The 19,525-nt window shown below is 43.2% G+C and overlaps 1 protein-coding gene across 2 annotated transcripts in view; it reads right to left on the bottom strand.

Moving 5' to 3' along the window:
• NDUFA10 (NADH:ubiquinone oxidoreductase subunit A10) overlaps nucleotides 1–19,525 on the bottom strand; it is an 85,309-nt gene that overhangs the window by 49,500 nt on the left and 16,284 nt on the right. For both annotated transcript variants that reach the window (XM_084643031.1, XM_084643032.1), the window contains exons 6-7: nucleotides 14,796–14,875; nucleotides 4,815–4,869 (exon numbers count right to left, since the gene is read on the bottom strand). In XM_084643031.1, coding sequence (XP_084499157.1) covers nucleotides 4,815–4,869; nucleotides 14,796–14,875 — 135 coding nt within the window. The remainder of the gene's footprint in view (nucleotides 1–4,814; nucleotides 4,870–14,795; nucleotides 14,876–19,525) is intronic.

The following is a 19,525-nucleotide window of genomic DNA, read 5'->3' as shown; positions in this document are numbered from 1 at the left end:
TATTTTCATAGCTAAAACAAAATCAGTTTGGCATCCCCCCAGTTGTATAGAGGTGGAAAATAGAGGTATACTTGGATCTGAGTGCTGCACTGAATTCAAATGTACATCCCATTATATCCAGGCTCTTATAGCCCACTCCCTACAAAAATGCATCACTTCTCATTAAAAATAAAATCAGAGTAATGAACTGCTCCAACATGAATTCACAGTGTTAAATTTCTGTTCATGTTTTCAGCCTTATCAAGAGGCAGAGCTCTGAAAATTACAAAGCTACAACTTTGCTCTGCTGTCTGATTGCTCAGCAACCATGTAAAGCTGAAATTCACATCTCCCGCATATCTTTGAAGTACGCTGTCACCGTTAGAAAGTCTCCAATCTCTTATGAGGCTTCGTTTTTGATCAGAACAAGACATAGCATAATGGAATATTATGGCTGAACCTGCCCATGTTAACTACTTAAAACTTTTATTTAAGCATTTCTGGACTGGTCCTCAAATGTGTTTATTTACACATTGATCACCAAATGGAAAGTGGGCTTTCCACAGCAGCAGGAAATTCATGAAAGTTATGAGATGTCTGAATTCTTCAACTTTTAGGGGTGTGTCTATATTGCACCTGGGATGGCACTTCCCAGCATGGGTAGACAGAAATATGTGAGCTCTATTTGAGCTAGAGTGCTAAAAATAGGAATGTGGCCACAGCAGCTCAGGTTCACCACCCAAATACACATGCAGAGGGTCAGGTGGGTTTGTACTCAGGTAGTTGGAACAATCCACTGTGGCCACACAGCTATTCTTAGCGAATTAGCTCAAGCGGAGCTGGTGAGTGTCTGTCTACCCATACTGGGAAACACAACCTCAGGTGCTGCACAAACATACCCTAAGGGTGAAGGAGCAAGATCCTTTTCACATGATGGCAGAAACTGTATTATTAATGTGTATGTTTAAATTTCTGTTGGCAACAGCTGTGCATAAGCACATTTTCTAAGACCAATATACATCCCTGTGTCTAATTTATCAAATGTTGATAAAAACCTCCCACTCCACACTTGCCATGGAAACCTGGATAGAACATTCTCCATGCCCATGCATCAACTGTGCTGTTCCTGAGAAAGTTTCATCCATAGCAAAGTCTGGGTTTAACTAGGAGGATTACCTGAACCAATTAGGTCCCCATCTCCCTCTGTAAATCCTCTCTTCCCAACCCTTCTGTGATAGTGCACCCCATAAGGCTTTATGGAAATATGCTTATGAATTATGACATAACTAGAATATGTTTTATGCTACATATGCCATGTAACATATCTCTGTAAAGGTTATGATCTACTGAATCTATTAATCCCATTTGTATGCACATATCATTTTTGTACTTGAAGTCATGAATATTGGCTGTATACTTGCTTGATTTCTAAGTAGACTTTGTAGAGCATTTGGTCAGCTTCTTGAGAAAGGAAGATCCTGGGAACTACAGGCCAGTCAGCCTCACCTCAGTCCCTGGAAAAATCATGGAGCAGGTCCTCAAAGAATCAATCCTGAAGCACTTGCATGAGAGGAAAGTGATCAGGAACAGCCAGCATGGATTCACCAAGGGAAGGTCATGCCTGACTAATCTAATCGCCTTTTATGATGAGATTACTGGTTCTGTGGATGAAGGGAAAGCAGTGGATGTATTGTTTCTTGACTTTAGCAAAGCTTTTGACACAGTCTCCCATAGTATTCTTGTTAGCAAGTTAAGGAAGTATGGGCTGGATGAATGCACTATAAGGTGGGTAGAAAGCTGGCTAGATTGTCGGGCTCAACGGGTAGTGATCAATGGCTCCATGTCTAGTTGGCAGCCGGTATCAAGTGGAGTGCCCCAACGGTCGGTTTTATTCAATATCTTCATAAATGATCTGGAGGATGGTGTGGATTGCACTCTCAGCAAATTTGCGGATGATACTAAACTGGGAGGAGTGGTAGATACGCTGGAGGGGAGGGATAGGATACAGAAGGACCTAGACCAATTGGAAGATTGGGCCAAAAGGAATCTGATGAGGTTCAATAAGGATAAGTGCAGGGTCCTGCACTTAGGACGGAAGAACCCAATGCACAGCTACAGACTAGGGACCGAATGGCTAGGCAGCAGTTCTGCGGAAAAGGACCTAGGGGTGACAGTGGACGAGAAGCTGGATATGAGTCAGCAGTGTGCCCTTGTTGCCAAGAAGGCCAATGGCATTTTGGGATGTATAAGTAGGGGCATAGCGAGCAGATCGAGGGACGTGATCGTTCCCCTCTATTCGACATTGGTGAGGCCTCATCTGGAGTACTGTGTCCAGTTTTGGGCCCCACACTTCAAGAAGGATGTGGATAAATTGGAGAGAGTCCAGCGAAGGGCAACAAAAATGATTAGGGGACTGGAACACATGAGTTATGAGGAGAGGCTGAGGGAGCTGGGATTGTTTAGCCTGCAGAAGAGAAGAATGAGGGGGGATTTGATAGCTGCTTTCAACTACCTGAAAGGGGGTTCCAAAGAGGATGGCTCTAGACTGTTCTCAATGGTAGCAGATGACAGAACGAGGAGTAATGGTCTCAAGTTGCAGTGGGGGAGGTTTAGATTGGATATTAGGAAAAACTTTTTCACTAAGAGGGTGGTGAAACACTGGAATGCGTTACCTAGGGAGGTGGTAGAATCTCCTTCCTTAGAGGTTTTTAAGGTCAGGCTTGACAAAGCCCTGGCTGGGATGATTTAACTGGGAATTGGTCCTGCTTTGAGCAGGGGGTTGGACTAGATGACCTTCTGGGGTCCCTTCCAACCCTGATATTCTATGATTCTATGAATGTGCAAATTAAGTGCCCAATCAAGAAACACTTAAAGGACAATGAAACTTGTAATGCTCCAATCCACATAAGAAGTCTACCTGAGGACATTCAAGGTAAGCAATGGCTGCTGCCTGAAAAAACTGAGTCATGCATGGACATGTGACTTGTCCATATGACTCCAAAATTCCATCTTGGAGCTGGACTTTGCATAAGAAAGAGGAGGGGGTCTCCACCCACAAGAGAAAGTCTATTTAAGCCTGTGGAAGACCCCTCCATTTTGTCTTCAGCTTGCTCAAGAGATAGCCTCTCCACCCCCAAGGATACCTGAAAGAAACTGGAGCAAAGGACAGTAACTACGGGGGATGTGAGTGATTGCTGGACCCAGACTAGGAGACTAGTCTGTAAAAGGAAGCTTACTGGGTGAGGTTTTTATCTGTATTCAGTTTTCTTACCAAGCAAAATAAAAAACACACAAGTCTGTCTAATTCACTTTGTTCTGTCTGTTACTACTTGGAACTGCTTAAATACTACTTTCTGTATTTAATAAAATCACTTTTTACTTATTAATTAACCCAGTGTATGTATAAATACCTGGGGGGGGGGTGCAAACTGCTGTGCATCTCTCTCTATCAGTGTTATAGAGGGCGAACAATTTATGAGTTTACCCTGTATAAGCTTTATACAGGGTAAAACAGATTTATTTGGGGTTTAGACCCCTTTGGGAGTTGAGCATCTGAGCATTTAAGACCGGAACACTACTTAAGTTACTTTCAGTTAAGTCTGCAGCTTTGGGGCATGCGGTTCAGACCCTGGGTCTGTGTTGGAGGAGACTGGCGTGTCTGGCCCAGCAAGACAGGGTGCTGGTGTCCCATGCTGGCAGGGAAAGCAGGGGCAGAAGTAGTCTTGGCACAACAGCTATCAACCCCAGGGGGGTTTCTGTGATCCAACCCATCACACCTCCTCCTTCAGCAGTAAGCAACATGCTACCATGCAGGGGTCTGGGTCTCATCTCTTGGGCTATGCAATCAGCCCTGGGAAGGATTCTTTGCACCTCTCTCTTTCTCTAGCAGATGAAAAGAGTTAAGTTAGACAAGCTCCTGATGAAGTCACAAGGAAGGTCCCCATAATATCAGGCCTTCAAAGCAAGATGCGTGGGGAGAATGGGGTTCAATAGATTGGAAAAAAAAAAAAAAAGATATGGATGATGTAGCTCTTAGGAGCTGTGCAGAACCTTATCACTTGTACAAAATTTGATAGTACTTTAACAGGCTGTGTACTGAAAATGAAAGATCATCATTTGATGAGGGATCAAATCTACTACAAACTGGTCCAAAGCTATATAAGACAGTAAGTAGGCATTAGAAATTAGCCGCAACTGTAGAAACAAGAGGTGAAAGGCCTTAATTATCCCATTATCAATCCTCTACAATCTTCTCTGAATTCTCCCCACACTGTGACCAAGTGGATTGCATTTTTCCAGAATAAAGACACATACAGAATCCCAGGCTAATCGAATTGGATACTGTAAACTGGCCTATTACCCTGCAGTTTGGTTGATTTTCCCCACGTCCACACTGGTCTGCATCAATCCATTTGGAGAGAAGAACTGCAATTCACAGATACCATATACAACTGTCAATACAGATCAAGTGACTGGCCTTTTAGCAGTCTCAGCATTTGTGGTTGCATGATTACCTTCCAGCAGTTGGCCCTTACAGTTATCACAAACATTTTTCTCAGAGCAAAAAATCCGTGGGATTGTAAAAGGAGTCAAACTTTAGATCCACTAGTAGTTGTCTAGCAAAGTAATAAAATAACTTGATATTCCCTTTAACTAGTCTTGGAACTAGTTTCTTTTAAGAGTGGATTATTTTATGTTGCTGTTACTCTAAAAGACATGACTAAATTGCAAATCCAAGATTAACTACAAAAGATGGCCAGAACAATGCATTTCAAAAAACAGATTTCCCTAATCAAAGCTTAACGATATCAACTCCATGCAGCAAGCTCTTTTACCTTCTCTACATCCTGTGCCGCACTCGCTGTGTACTGCAAAACCTCAGAGGTCTCACTGCAAAGAAAATAAATAATATTAAATTTACTGGATATAGCTACCTTGCCTCCCAGAAAAAAAAAGACCCCAATTATTCATGCTGAAATGAAATTAAGATGTAATACACCAAGATAAATGGAATAATTTCAAATTAAGATTTTTTTTTTTTTGTGGAGGAGTTATTTGGAGAAGTTGTTGCAGTAGAACACTCCCTGTATTGCTCAATGTTTCTTCCCTGCAATGAAAGTGTTTAAAATTCCCAATGTCAGAATTAACTGAAAACTATCTAAGAGTTTGCTAATATGAGACTTGTCCTAATTATGCACTTCTGCTCCTATTCAATTCAGACAACCGCTCTCCAAACTATTAGCAGCTGTTTGACCCAAAAATTCAGTGAGAGGGGCACGAGGGGAGACAGAGCACATGCAGGCCGAACGGACACTGCTACCAAAGTTCTCTGATCAGCAGCGCAAGGACACAAGCACACCTACAATGGAGCACCCATAGGGACGCTACTCAAAGAAGCTGCAGGATTCTTGAAATTCTCAACTCCAACGTTCATCGCCCTACAGTCAACTGGCAGAGGAACAAAACGGTCTTACTTTTTTCCTTCCCAAAGGGGACTGTCATCACAATGCAGCACAGACTTTTGCATTTTCAGTTTCAAGTTTCACTAAACAAAGGATAGTGGGTTTTGATCAAATACAGAGTGGATCAAGCCTCTTGATTCTTTGCAGGCTTTCACAAAGCAGCAGCAGCTGCTCAGTGGTAGCAGAATTGGATATGAAGATTAAGAACAGATTCGCAAAAAGAAAAGGAGTACTTGTGGCACCTTAGAGACTAACCAATTTATTTGAGCATAAGCTTTCGTGAGCTACAGCTCACTTCATCGGATGCATACTGTGGAAAGTATAGAAGATCTTTTTATACACACAAAGCATGAAAAAAATGGGTGTTTACCACTACAAAAGGTTTTCTCTCCCCCCACCCCACTCTCCTGCTGGTAATAGCTTATCTAAAGTGATCACTCTCCTTACAATGTGTATGATAATCAAGTTGGGCCATTTCCAGCACAAAGTGATCACTTTAGATAAGCTATTACCAGCAGGAGAGTGGGGTGGGGGGAGAGAAAACCTTTTGTAGTGGTAAACACCCATTTTTTCATGCTTTGTGTGTATAAAAAGATCTATACTTTCCACAGTATGCATCCGATGAAGTGAGCTGTAGCTCACGAAAGCTTATGCTCAAATAAATTGGTTTGTCTCTAAGGTGCCACAAGTACTCCTTTTCTTTTTGCGAATACAGACTAACACGACTGTTACTCTAAAAGAACAGATTTGCAATTTTAGGCTTCTGGCCAGGAAAAGACTACCAAAAAGACTGAAGTGATCTGTTCAATATGATGAAGAGGAGCACCTATCCCAGCATTAGTCATTTATGACACTATCAGATGACGCACGGAAAGGTTCTGGTATCTCCAGTATGACATCAACCTCCTGTTTTCGTCTAATACATAAACTACTGATGAATTCCATCGTTGTGTGAAACTTGACTGTCATATATGTTAAAACTTTTAACATCATGGGGCAGATGTGTCCTCCTTCGAAACTGAGTACAAACTTCATTTGACAGGTTGTTATAAACCCATACACTGGAGATGCCAAGCAGAGTGACTGCTTAAAAAGTGTATTAAACCACATACAGATGAAGAGTTGAAATCACAGGAGAACCAGCTAGATCAGGATGTAACCTGAATGAAGTAACAATGGTATGTTTCAGGGGCTCGATTTGATCCAAAGAACAAACAACATTTTTCTCCTCACTGGTCAATTAAAACAATTCTGCCCTCAGGGATGGGAGTCCTAAGGTTTCCCACCCTCTCTCTTCAGCCTTTAGTTCCAGCTTTGTTCTTACAGCTGTGCGCTAGCTGCTAATCAATGGGGGGTGAACTCACCAAGGGAGGCAGCTGACCTTAGCTGCATCAACATCTCATGCCCCAGATGACAGACAGGCTTCAGGATGACGGAATGAAATTATTCATTTCAATTGCTGGCAGCACAATTACCCTGATTTATCTTGGGAGTTGCAGCAAGAAAACAAGAGGAGATGGATGACACACTTTAAGGTTTGTTCTGACTTACATCAATGAGACTAGATAACCAGATGCATACACAAGCCAACCAGCGTTCCCTCTAATTTTTCCCACGCATGTGGGAGAGGGGCTCAGGGCTGGGGCAGAGGATTGGGGTGAGGGCTCTGGCTGGGGGTGCGGGCTCTGGGGTAGGGCCAGGGATGAGGGGTTTGGGGTGGAGGTTTCCCAGGGCCTCCGGTGGGGAGAGGACTCCTCCTAGCTCTCTCTCCCCACAGCAGCACCTGGACTGGGTAGGGAGGCGCCTCTCCTGGCCGCGGCAGGTCCGTGCCAGGGCTGGGTTGGGGGAGGGATGCCTCTCCCCACCGCAGCAGGTCCATGCTGGGGGAGAGGCATCTCTCCCCGCCGCAGCCCTCAGCCCCTGCACGAGGCTTAATAGGCGGCCACGCAGCTTAGAGGGAACTTAGAAGCCAACCCCAGCTTGATTATACTTACCTTGTTTTAATACAAAGCAGGATTAGCTTTGTGACCTTTGAAAGTTACCCTTCCTGACCAGAGTCATCACACCACAACACGCCGCGATAATGACCTGGTCTACACTTAAAAGTTAGATAATATAGGTACTGTGTTCAGAGGTGTGAAAAATTCATCCCCCAGATCACCACAGTTAAGCTTACTTAAGTAGATGTGTCTAGGTCAACAGAAGAATTTTTCCATCAAACTAGCTACTGCTGTTCAGAGACACAGATTAGCTACAGTGATGGAAAAACCCCTCCCTTCAATGTAGGAAGCATCAACACTACAGAGTCATAACTGCCACTACAGCACCTGTAGTGTAGAAATGGCCTATGTTAATTGCCCCAAAGGCACTTACTTTCACGCAAATTTAGCTCACAAGATAGTTCTTATGTGAGAGACTCATTAAAATCAGAACTGGGATAGGGGAAAAACTGAAACTGTCTCCACGATACTGCTCAGAGCTGCCATACTCAAATTCAGTTCCTAGGTCCGTCCTTCCTACTTGGACAGAGCTAGGAGTGTTGTGGAGAAGAGCACCTCCAGTCTAACAGGTTAGGGAGGAGTAAGTGTCATTTAACAGAAGCTCCACAAAATCAACTAAGGAGTCCTTTCTGGCCACAGAAGTATGCTCAGAAAGTGGTTGCCGCATGGGATACGAGGCTAGAGAGTTAAAGCAAGAAAAGGATGTGAAAATCCCCCTCAATTTTTTTTTTTTTTTTTTTTATCGTCAGTTGCTATTACAGAGCTACCACATGAGAACATTCGGGGCGGGAGGAGGGGAGCAAGTATTCTCTCCAAACAAAATCGGACAGGTGATCATATTAGGAAACCTCTGCTCCTCCTCATCTTGCAATGCCCTCTCCCCCACACAAACACACAACAATAAAGAGCTAAAGCCACTAGACCCCACTCTAGGAAAGTGCTCTCTTCATCTCTATAAGTTGTCCACAATATCTTGTCAACTGGATAAGCAGCCAGGATGCTAATGCCAAACGCCCACGGTACATCACCAGAAGAGAGGAAAGGAGAAACAGAGCTCAAGAATAGGTTTGCAGAGTTGGAAAATGAAGAAGGGGCTCAGCATGTGGTCACTGAAGGTGGAAGGGCAAGGAAAAAGAGAAGAGCGGCTAGTCCTATAGGAAAAGGGGAAGAGTTAATGAAGACTACACCAAATATGAGCCCCAGGAGGATACAGGATGGGTTGAAGAGGATTTCAAGGGAGAATAGGAATAGAAAGAACTTGCAACCAGAGGGAACAGGGGATAGACTGGAGAATAGCACCGTCACCAGGAAAAGGCAGGTCTACATGATCGGGGACTCTTTACTGAGAAGAATAGACAGGCCTGTAACCAGAGCTGATCCAGAGAACAGAAGGGTGTTGTTGGAGACCCCAGGGCATGGCCACTAGTTAAGTTGAAGGGATGGAAGGCCATAAGGGTCGAGGAAGTCTCCCTGCTGAAGGCCTAAGGGCTTCTTCTCAACCCCCCTTAATAGAATTCAGGCCTGGCTGGTTTGAGTAAGCTCTTTTGCTCTTAAAACAATGTTGCAGCCGCAGATAATGCCTCATAGTGTAAGGTTTGCTGACGCCAAGCTAAAAATAATAGGAGATAGTTACAAGGCCAGACAGAATGTGCTGGTTGTTTAAGTTGTTAGGAATGCTTGTTAGAGGTTGCAGGAAATAAACATTGTTGTAACCCATATAAGGAAGGCAGAGTATTTGTGCAAAGTTTTAATTGGCTGATGTGTAGTGCAGTAGCATTAAGGAATATAAAAGTGTGTGTAATGACCTGCTCTGGTGTGCAGGATTTGAGATTCTATTCTCCCTGTACCTTGTTTGCAGCTGCAAATAAACTTTTCTGCTTCTCCACCCCGTTGTGATTATTGAGTGAAACACACCAGGTAACGAACCCCTGCTGTTGTTTTGCCTCTAGGCACTGGGTGCTGGCAACAGTGTGCTGTCTTCCAGGTGCTAAGATACAGGATGTAGAACTGAGGTTGAAAAGGATCCTAAAGGGAGCGGGAAAGAATCCCCTACTTATCCTTCATGTGAGAACAAATGATACTGGTAGATTCTCGCTGGAACGTATCAAGGGAGACTATGCTAGGCTGGGGAAGACGCTTAAGGAGATCGAGGCTCAGGTGATCTTTAGTGGGATTGCCTGTTCCTAGAGAAGGGCAACAAAGGTGTGGACAAGATTATGACTATCAACAGATGGCTTAGGCAGTGGTGCTATAAGGAGGGCTTTGGGATGTATGGCCACTGGGAGGCATTCATGGACGGAGGACAGTTCTCTCGGGATGGACTTCATCTGAGTAGGGAAGGAAATAGACTTCTAGGATGGAGGCTGGCACAACTGATTAGGAGAGCTTTAAACTAGGAATTTGGGGGAGATGGCTGGGAGACGTCCAGGTGATCTCCATGCCGGATTTTAGCATTGAGAGGGAAGAAAACAAAGCAAGAAAGGATACAGCCGTGGGTAGGAGAATGGACATAAGGAGGAAGGGCAGTGTGGATACCAGTCCAATAGGTCATACTGGCTGTAGAATGACTGCGTCTAATCGGGTACAGAATGCGAGCGAGGCCAAACAGCAAAAATTAAGATGTTTGTACACCAATGCGAGGAGCCTCGGTAACAAAATGGAGGAACTAGAGCTACTGGTGCAGGAAGTGAAACCAGATATTCTAGGGATAACAGAAACATGGTGGAATAGTCGTCATGACTGGAGTACAGGTATTGAAGGATATGTGCTGCTTAGGAAAGACAGAATAAAGGTAAAGGTGGTGGAGCAGCATTGTATATCGAGAATGAGGTAGAATGTAAAGAAATAAGAAGCGATGGAATGGATAAGACAGAGTCCGTCTGAGCAAAAATACATTGGGGAAGAAAACTACTGGAGCCTCCCCTGGGATAATGCTTGGGGTGTGCTATAGACCGCTGGAATCTAATTTGGATATGGATAGAGCCCTTTTCAATTAAGTAAATACTAATGGAAACTGCGTGATCATGGGAGACTTTAACTTCCCAGATATAGACTGGAGGACGAGTGCTAGTAATAATAGGGCTCAGATTTTCCTAGATGCGATAGCTGATGGATTCCTTCATCAAGTAGTTGCTGAACCGACTAGAGGGAATGCCATTTTAGATTTGGTTTTGGTGAGTAGTGAGGACCTCATAGAAGAAATGGTTGTAGGGGATAATCTTGGTTCAAGTGATCATGAGTTAATTCAGTTCAAAGTGAACGGAAGGATAAACAAAAATAAATCTGCAACTAGGGTTTTTGATTTCAAAAGGGCTGACTTTCGAAAATTAAAGAAATTAGTTAGGGAAGTGGATTGGACTGAAGAATTTATGGATCTAAAGGCAGAGGAGGCCTGGGATTACTTTAAGTCAAAGCTGCAGAAGCTATCGGAAGCCTGCATCCCAAGAAAGGGGAAAAAATTCATAGGCAGGAGTTGTAGACCAAGCTGGATGAGCAAGCATCTCAGAGAGGTGATTAAGAAAAAGCAGAAAGCGTACAGGGAGTGGAAGATGGGAGGGATCAGCAAGGAAAGCTACCTTATTGAGGTCAGAACATGTAGGGATAAAGTGAGACAGGCTAAAAGTCAAGTAGAGTTGAACCTTGCAAAGGGAATTAAAACCAATAGTAAAAGGTTCTATAGCCATATAAATAGGAAGAAAACAAAGAAAGAAGAAGAAGTGGGACCGCTAAACACTGAGGATGGAGTGGAGGTTAAGGATAATCTAGGCATGGCCCAATATCTAAACAAATACTTTGCCTCAGTCTTTAATAAGGCTAATGAGGATCTTAGGGATAATGGTAGCATGACAAATGGGAATGAGGATATGGAGGTAGATATTACCATATCTGAGGTAGAAGCAAAACTCGAACAGTTTAATGGGACTAAATCGGGGGGGTCCAGATAATTCATCCAAGAATATTAAAGAAATTGGCACATGAAATTGCGAGCCCATTAGCAAAAATTTGTAAAGAATCTGTAAACTCAGGGGTTCTACAGTATGATTGGAGAATTGCTAATATAGTTCCTATTTTTAAGAAAGGAAAAAAAAGTGATCCGGGTAACTACAGGCCTGTTAGTTTGACATCTGTAGTATACAAGGTCTTGGAAAAAATTTTGAAGGACATTGAGGTCAATGGTAAATGGGACAAAATACAACATGGTTTTACAAAAGGTAGATCGTGCCAAACCAACCTGATCTCCTTCTTTGAGAAAGTAACAGATTTTTTTAGACAAAGGAAACTCAGTGGATCTAATTTACCTAGATTTCAGTAAGGTGTTTGATACTGTGCCACATGGGGAACGGTTAGTTAAATTGGAAAAGATGGGGATCAATATGAAAATTGAAAGGTGGATAAGGAATTGGTTAACAGGGAGACTACAGCAGGTCATTCTGAAAGGTGAACTGTCAGGCTGGAGGGAAGTTACCAATGGAGTTCCTCAGGGATCGGTTTTGGGACCAATCTTTTTATTACTGACCTCGGCACAAAGTGGGAGTGTGCTAATAAAGTTTGCAGAGGATACAAAGCTGGGAGCTATTACCAATTTAGAGAGAGACAGGGATATCATACAGGAAAATCTGGATGACCTTGTAAACTGGAGTAGTAGGATGAAATTTAATAGTGAGAAGTGTAAGGTCATGCATTTAGGGGTTAACAACAAGAATTTTAGTTATAAGCTGGGGATGCATCAATTAGAAGTCATGGAAGAGGAGGACGACCTTGGAGTATTGGTTGACCACAGGATGACTATGAGCTGCCAATGTGATATGGCTGTGAAAAAAGCTAATGTGGTCTTGGGATGCATTTGGCGAGGTATTTCCAGTAGAGATAAGGAGGTTTTAGTACCGTTATACAAGGCACTGGTGAGACCTCACCTGGAATACTGTGTGCAGTTCTGGTCTCCCATGTTTAAGAAAGATGAATTCAAACTGGAACAGGTACAGAGAAGGGCTACTAGGATGATTCGAGGAATGGAAAACCTGTCTTATGAAAGGAGACTCAAGGAGCTTGACTTATTTAGCCTAACCAAAAGAAGGTTGAGAAGAGATAATGATTGCTCTCTATAAATATATCAGAGGGATAAATACCGGAGAGGGAGAGGAATTTTTTAAGCTCAGTACCAATGGTGACACAAGAACAAATGGATATAAACTGGTCATCGGGAAGTTTAGACTCTAAATTAGACAAAGGTTTCTAACCATCAGAGGAGTGAAGTTTTGGAATAGCTTTCCAAGGGAAGCAGTGGGGACAAAAGACCTATCTGGCTTTAAGATTAAACTCGATAAGTTTATGGAGGAGATGGTATGATGGGATAACATGATTTTGGCAATTAATTGATCTTTAACTATTCATGGTAATAGGCCCAATGGTCTGTAATGGGATGTTAGATGGGGTGGGATCTGAGTTACTACAGAAAATTCTTTCCTGGGTATCTGGCTGGTGAATCTTGCCCATATGCTCAGGGTTCAGCTGATCGCCATATTTGGGGTCGGGAAGGAATTTTCCTCCAGGGCAGATTGGAAGAGGCCCTGGAGGTTTTTCACCTTCCTCTGAAGCATGGGTCACTTGCTAGAGGATTCTCTGCTCCTTGAAGTCCTCAAATCACGGTTTAAAGACTTCAATAGCTCAGACATAGGTGAGAGGTTTATTGCAGGAGTGGATGGGTGAGATTCTGTAGCCTGCATTGTGCAGGAGGTCGGACTAGATGATCATAATGGTCCCTTCTGACCTTAATATATATGAATCTCTCATATGAAGGGTTAATGTCTAGCTATTCCACCTGGAAGCAGGCGGGGCACACCCTGACTGTTTCCTAGAAGCAATGCACACATTGCTCTATCCAAGGACAAGGGCTAGATATGAACCCTGAGAACTTGATTGTTTGGACAGCAACTGTGGGAGGCTTTTTTAGCCTGGGCTCAAGGCCTGAGAACCAGGATTGTAGTAGATAGAGGATGGTAACTAAGCATATGAATCAACGTCATACATTCCTTTGTGTAGCAGTGTGTAATGCTTAGGGGGAGAAATATAATAAAAGGAGAAGGTGGAAGGCGGGGGGGCAGAACAGCCCATCTCCGCTGACCAGCCTGTTTGCTTGCATAAAGCTGTGTTCTGTCTCATCACTGAACCGCCACACTCATAGTTGGTGTAAAGGGGACAGCAATCTCCGATCCTGGGATTTATTACTTGCTTTATCCCTGACTCACTGTGTGGTTGTGAGCAAGCCAGAAACTCTTTGCACTATTGTGCACCCTTCTGTAAAATGCGATAGTACTTCCCCACCTGACTGTGGAGTTGTGAGGCTGTTTATAATGTGCTCGGAGATACTAGGACAAAAGGCACTGAATTACGGATTTGGGTCCATAAACCTTGTAATATATTCAATGTTTCTGCCACATAGGAATTTGAGTTCAGTCTTGAAATCCAGTTGAGATACAATCCAAGTGACCATTAGCAACTACTCCGCCCCACCAAAAATAATTTTATGCTTATAGAAAGCTATTGAAACCTAAAAGTTCAAATAAAATCTTTTATCTTTCTTAAGCCCATTGAAACAAGTCTAAGGGGAAAAACAGTTCAATAGAGTTGGCAGTTTTTCAAAGAGACATTATTAAGGGCACAAGAGCAAACTATCCCACTGCGTAGGAAAGATAGGAAGTATGGCAAGAGACCATGAGATCTTCAGTGATCTGAAACTCAGAAAAAAGTTTAACGTGGCTTCTGTAAAAAACCCCACCTCCACGAGGGGAGTAGCTACCAGCACTGGAAGTGCGGCACTTTACAGCGCTGAAACTTGCAGCGCTGGGGAGGGGGTGGGGGTTCACACCCCTGAGCAAGGAAGTTGCAGCGCTGTAAAGTACCAGTATAGACAAGCCCTTACTGTCAGGGTAGTAAAGCACTGGAATAAATTGCCCAGGGAGGTTGTGGAATCTCCGTTACTGGAGATTTTTAAGAGCAAGTTAGACAAACACCTGTCGGGGTGATGTAGTTAACATTTAGGCCTGCCATGAGTGCAGGGGACTGGACTAGATGACCTCTCGAGGTCCCCTCCAGTCCTAAGATTCTATGATGTTCCCTGACATGACGGGTAACTGCAATGAATAATTTCAAAAGGGTAAATTTCAGCACTAGCATAGGGATCCAACTGTGTAGGTGCGTAACTTACTACATCCAGAGTTTAATATGGTAACAAAACACAAGGAGGATTTTTACATACAAGCAGTTTGAATCAAGTGTATGTGTGGCGATTCTAGCTCTACACGCACAAATAGTTTTGCATAAATATTTGTCACACAAAAAGGCTGAAGCTGCTAACCTGATCTCTGGCAGGAAAGATTTCTTGTAGATATCTTCAATGCTCTGGAGGTATGCAGGAGACACCTTTTTCTCATGGGGCTAAACACAAGGAAAACAAAACACTGTGAAATGTGTGTGTTTGTTTTCTTTTTACACTGGTACAGATTCCAGAGATCGCAAGTAGAAGCCACGACTCCCACACCATCTGTTGAAACATAGCTCCTGCATTAAACAGCCAAACAGTCATTTACATCCACATGCATTTATGAAGACTTCAAAATTATGACTAACATATGGAGTATTTGGGATTACAGAATATTGTATTAACATATAGAACACTACATATGTGGCAAACAGAATAAACTGCAGCTGCTGTAGAATCATAGCTGTTCACTGTACTTTTTTGTATGTCCTCCATAAAGTTGAACATATTTGTTTTGCAATTCCTTTAATAATGATGCGGAATAATAGGATTCCCTTGGTATATAAGAGAGTCTAGAAAGACAGAAAAAGGCAAGTACTACTGAAGAAAGCACAAAGTGACACTTCTCTACCAGGCTGAGATGAACGGTGGAAGAATCTCAATTTTTCTAAGCTTACACAAACAGAATTACCAACCAAGAACAGGCTCCAGACAGTTTAATTTCTAAACAAATGACTAATCCTACCCACCTGCACATTTAAGGAAGTTACGTATAGTCAGTTGGTTTTAAAAAAAAAAGAAAAAAGGATTGCCCACATCGACCCTTTCAGCAAGTTAAACCAAATGGGCCAACTAACCATCATTTCTTCTCTTGAGGATTGATTAGGACATGCATGATTACAGCGTGCACCCCAAATATAATCCTCCCTAATTTTTAGGCAGACAGATGAGCAACAGTGCACTCAATACAAAGCCAAACAACTTTTTCTTATAAATTAAGTGGACTGCAATTCTACTGTCAAGGGGTTACCCATCAATGGCAGGCATCAGTTACTCTATACAGCTCTTTCATCACATTTCCTGAGTGCACGGTTCATCATGATTTCCTTCTTCCCTTAAGAGCAGAACTGTTCTGCTCTTTCCCTACCCATTTACAGCCTGATCCTGCCTGTGAGGTACAGAATGCTCACACCTGTATGTCAGAGATGATGTGCAGCACCTTGGAGAATTAGGCTCCTCCGTCAGTTGAGCACACAGAAGTATTTTCTATTCCAAGCCTCTAATAATTGTTCAGTCAATGCCAACTACAAGCCATTAATGTAAACAGACAGAAGAGATCCAGGGGCTGCTGCTAACAAACAATGATATATTAATAAATACATTCACCCTTCAAAGCCTCTACCCCTGAGAAATGTTATTGTAGGAGCAGTTTGTGCCAGAATAAAAAGGACTGCAGGGTCAAGGAGACCAGTTCTGTTTTCCCCAAGATAAGCAGAGGGAGATAAAAATTAGAAACCTCTCATAGTGCTTCATAAGGTATCATTCAAAAAAGCAGCTTAATTTAAAGAGAGACGCTCTCCTCTAGTAAAGGAACGGCCCATTATTACTGTTGCATAAAGTAACATCCTGTTCTTTAAACAAAAGAGTAACGTTCAGTCATGGTTTGAATATCTGTCTGGCATTTTATTATATTAAAGAAGTGCAAGACTGATCGACAACGCAACTCAGGCCAGTGACAAACCTATCTTAGCAGAATGTTATCACAGTGAAGTTACAAAAAACTGCCTGTGTTTTTTTTTATTTTCCACTGCCATATACACCTTTCCTTAACAATGGTCAACTTTGTTTGACACGAGTACAGCAATTTCCAAGCCTGTCACCAAAGCTGCCCTCCCATATACCATATACACAAAGGGCTTTGGAAAACAGATGTGGTCAAATGTTTGTAAAGATCTCAATAAAAGGCTTTTAAAAAAAAAAATTAGACTTCTCATGGTTAAATTCCTCACTCAGATCCAATTTCCTGTAACCTTTGAACAAGGTGCAGGGTAAACATCATTTGGCTCTTGTAGCACATCTGGGAACAGTTACTGATACATGGATCAATACCATTTTGGGGGGGGGGGGGGGGAGGAAACTAGCTCAGATTATCTGTTAAATGAAAACACTCCACAACTCTCCTGCTCTCAGAAGGTGTTACTGACCCAAATTTCTGGAACCCTTAGAGGGGTAATTTTAAAACATGTTGCTTCAGAATACCAGAAGTCAAAGCAGTCAACAAAACCGTTATTCTTCTTTCAGTACCATATGTTAACAAAAGGCAGATTCTCTCTGTTCGCCCACAGAAACTATCCTGCTTTTAGAAGACTTTGAAAACAAAAGGGAGAACACCCTTGAGTTTCACAGAATATCCCAGTCTCAAGAGAGTTCAAGTACCAGAATTTCAGACTAGGAAGAGAAATCATTTCTATGTTACACTGAATAACTGAAAAAATAGCCAAGTCTCTGTGTGCTCTGCAATGAGCTGGACTTAAGAACCAGCAACAAGGCCCTCTGGTTTCTGCAGCATGTGGAAACATCTATGGCAATTTGATTTAAATATAAAAAAAAGATTCTTACTGAATCAAAGATGAAAGTTAATAGCAATCAGAATAGTAGCCCTCATGTTATTTATCTGAATACCAAGTTTTATTCATTTTACACTGCCCACATGCTGACGATATATAACTGCACCCAAAGGGTTGTCAGAAGGGGAGGCTGCAGCTGAGTGGGGAGGTTGCTAAGGCTTTTGGGATAAGCCCAGTCAGAGTAGGAGGTCTGTACTAAAATGATTAGCAGTGAAGGCCACAATTTCCAATAGAAGTTAGGCATCTAATTTTCCCAGGCTCTAATTCTAGCCAAGAGAGTTTGCAATGCACAATTTTTAACAGTCAGTCAACTTTCTGTGGCAGCACTAATGCCCCACAGAGATAGTCAGGGCAATTCACCTGTCAGAGCTGACATGCCAGGAGAGCTGGCTGTATTTTAAAGAATCCTTATTGAGGTTACAGGGACAAACCATCATGACGTGTAGAAAGAATACTAAATATGGCAGGCGACCAGCTTGGCTTAACAGTGAAATCCTTGCTGACCTTAAACACGAAAAAGAAGCTTACGAGAAATGGAAGACTGGACAAATGACCAGGGAAGAGTATAAAAATATTGCTCGGGCATGCAGGAGTGAAATCAGGAAAGCCAAATCACACCTGGAGTTGCAGATAGCAAGAGATGTTAAGAGTAACAAGAAGGGTTTCTTCAGGTATGTTAGCAACAAGAAGAAAGTCAAGGAAAGTGTGGGCCCTTACTGAAGGAGGGAGGCAACCCAGTGACAGAGGATGTGGAAAAAGCTAATGTATTCAATGCTTTTTTTCCCCTCTGTCTTCACGAACAAGGTCAGCTCCCAGACTGCTGCGCTGGGCAGCACCGCATGAGGAGGAGGTGACCAGCCCTCTCTGGAGAAAGAAGTGGTTCGGGACTATTTAGAAAAGCTGGACGAGCACAAGTCCATGGGGCCAGATGCGTTGCATCCGAGAGTGCTAAAGGAGTTGGCGGATGTGATTGCAGAGCCATTGGCCATCATGTTTGAAAACTCATGGCGATCGGGGGAAGTCCCGGACAACTGGAAAAAGGCTAATGTAGTGCCCATCTTTTAAAAAGGGAAGAAGGAGGATCCTGGGAACTAAAGGCCAGTCAGCCTCACCTCAGTCCCTGGAAAAATCATGGAGCAGGTCCTCAAGGAATCAATTCTGAAGCACTTAGAGGAGAGGAAAGTGATCAGGAACAGTCAGCATGGATTCAGCATGGATTCAAGTCAAGCCTGACTAATCTAATTGCCTTCTATGACGAGATAAGTGGCTCTGTGGGTGAGGGGAAAGCGGTGGACGTGTTGTTCCTTGACTTTAGCAAAGCTTTTGACACGGTCTCCCACACTATTCTTGCCAGCAAGTTAAAGAAGTATGGGCTGGATGAATGGACTATGAGATGGACACAGAGTTGGCTAGATTGTCGGGCTCAACGGGTAGTGATCAATGGCTCCATGTCTAGTTGGCAGCCGGTATCAAGTGGAGTGCCCCAAGGGTCGGTCCTTGGGCCAGTTTTGTTCAGTATCTTCATAAATGATCTGGAGGATGGTGTGGATTGCACCCTCAGCAAGTTTGCAGATGACACTAAACTGGGAGGAGAGGTAGATATGCTGGAGGGTAGGGATAGGATACAGAGGGACCTAGACAAATGAGAGGATTGGGCCAAAAGAAATCTGATGAGGTTCAACAAGGACAAGTGCAGAGTCCTGCACTTAGGACGGAAGAATCCCATGCACTGCTACAGACTAGGGACCGAATGGCTCGGCAGTAGTTCTGCAGAAAAGGACCGAGGGGTGACAGTGGACGAGAAGCTGGATATGAGTCAACAGTGTGCCCTTGTTGCCAAGAAGGCCAATGGCATTTTGGGATGTATATGTAGGGGCATTGCCAGCAGATCGAGGGTCGTGACTATTCCCTTCTATTCGACACTGGTGCGGCCTCATCTGGAGTAGTGTGTCCAGTTTTGGGCCCCACACTGCAAGAAGGATGTAGAAAAATTGGAAAACATCCAACGGAGGGCAACAAAAATGATTAGGGGACTGGAACACATGACTTATGAGGAGAGGCTGAGGGAAGTGGGATTGTTTAGTCTGCGGAAGAGAGGAATGAGGGGGGATTTGATAGCTGCTTTCAACTACCTGAAAGGGGGTTCCAAAGAGGATGGATCTAGACTGTTCTCAGTGGTAGCAGAGGACAGAACAAGGA

The sequence above is a fragment of the Lepidochelys olivacea genome, assembly GCF_965140295.1.
Source record: "Lepidochelys olivacea isolate rLepOli2 genome assembly, chromosome: 11".
Classification (NCBI taxonomy): Eukaryota; Metazoa; Chordata; order Testudines; family Cheloniidae; genus Lepidochelys; species Lepidochelys olivacea.
Note: the sequence above shows the minus strand (reverse complement) of the source record. Positions and strands in the feature narration are given on the sequence as shown.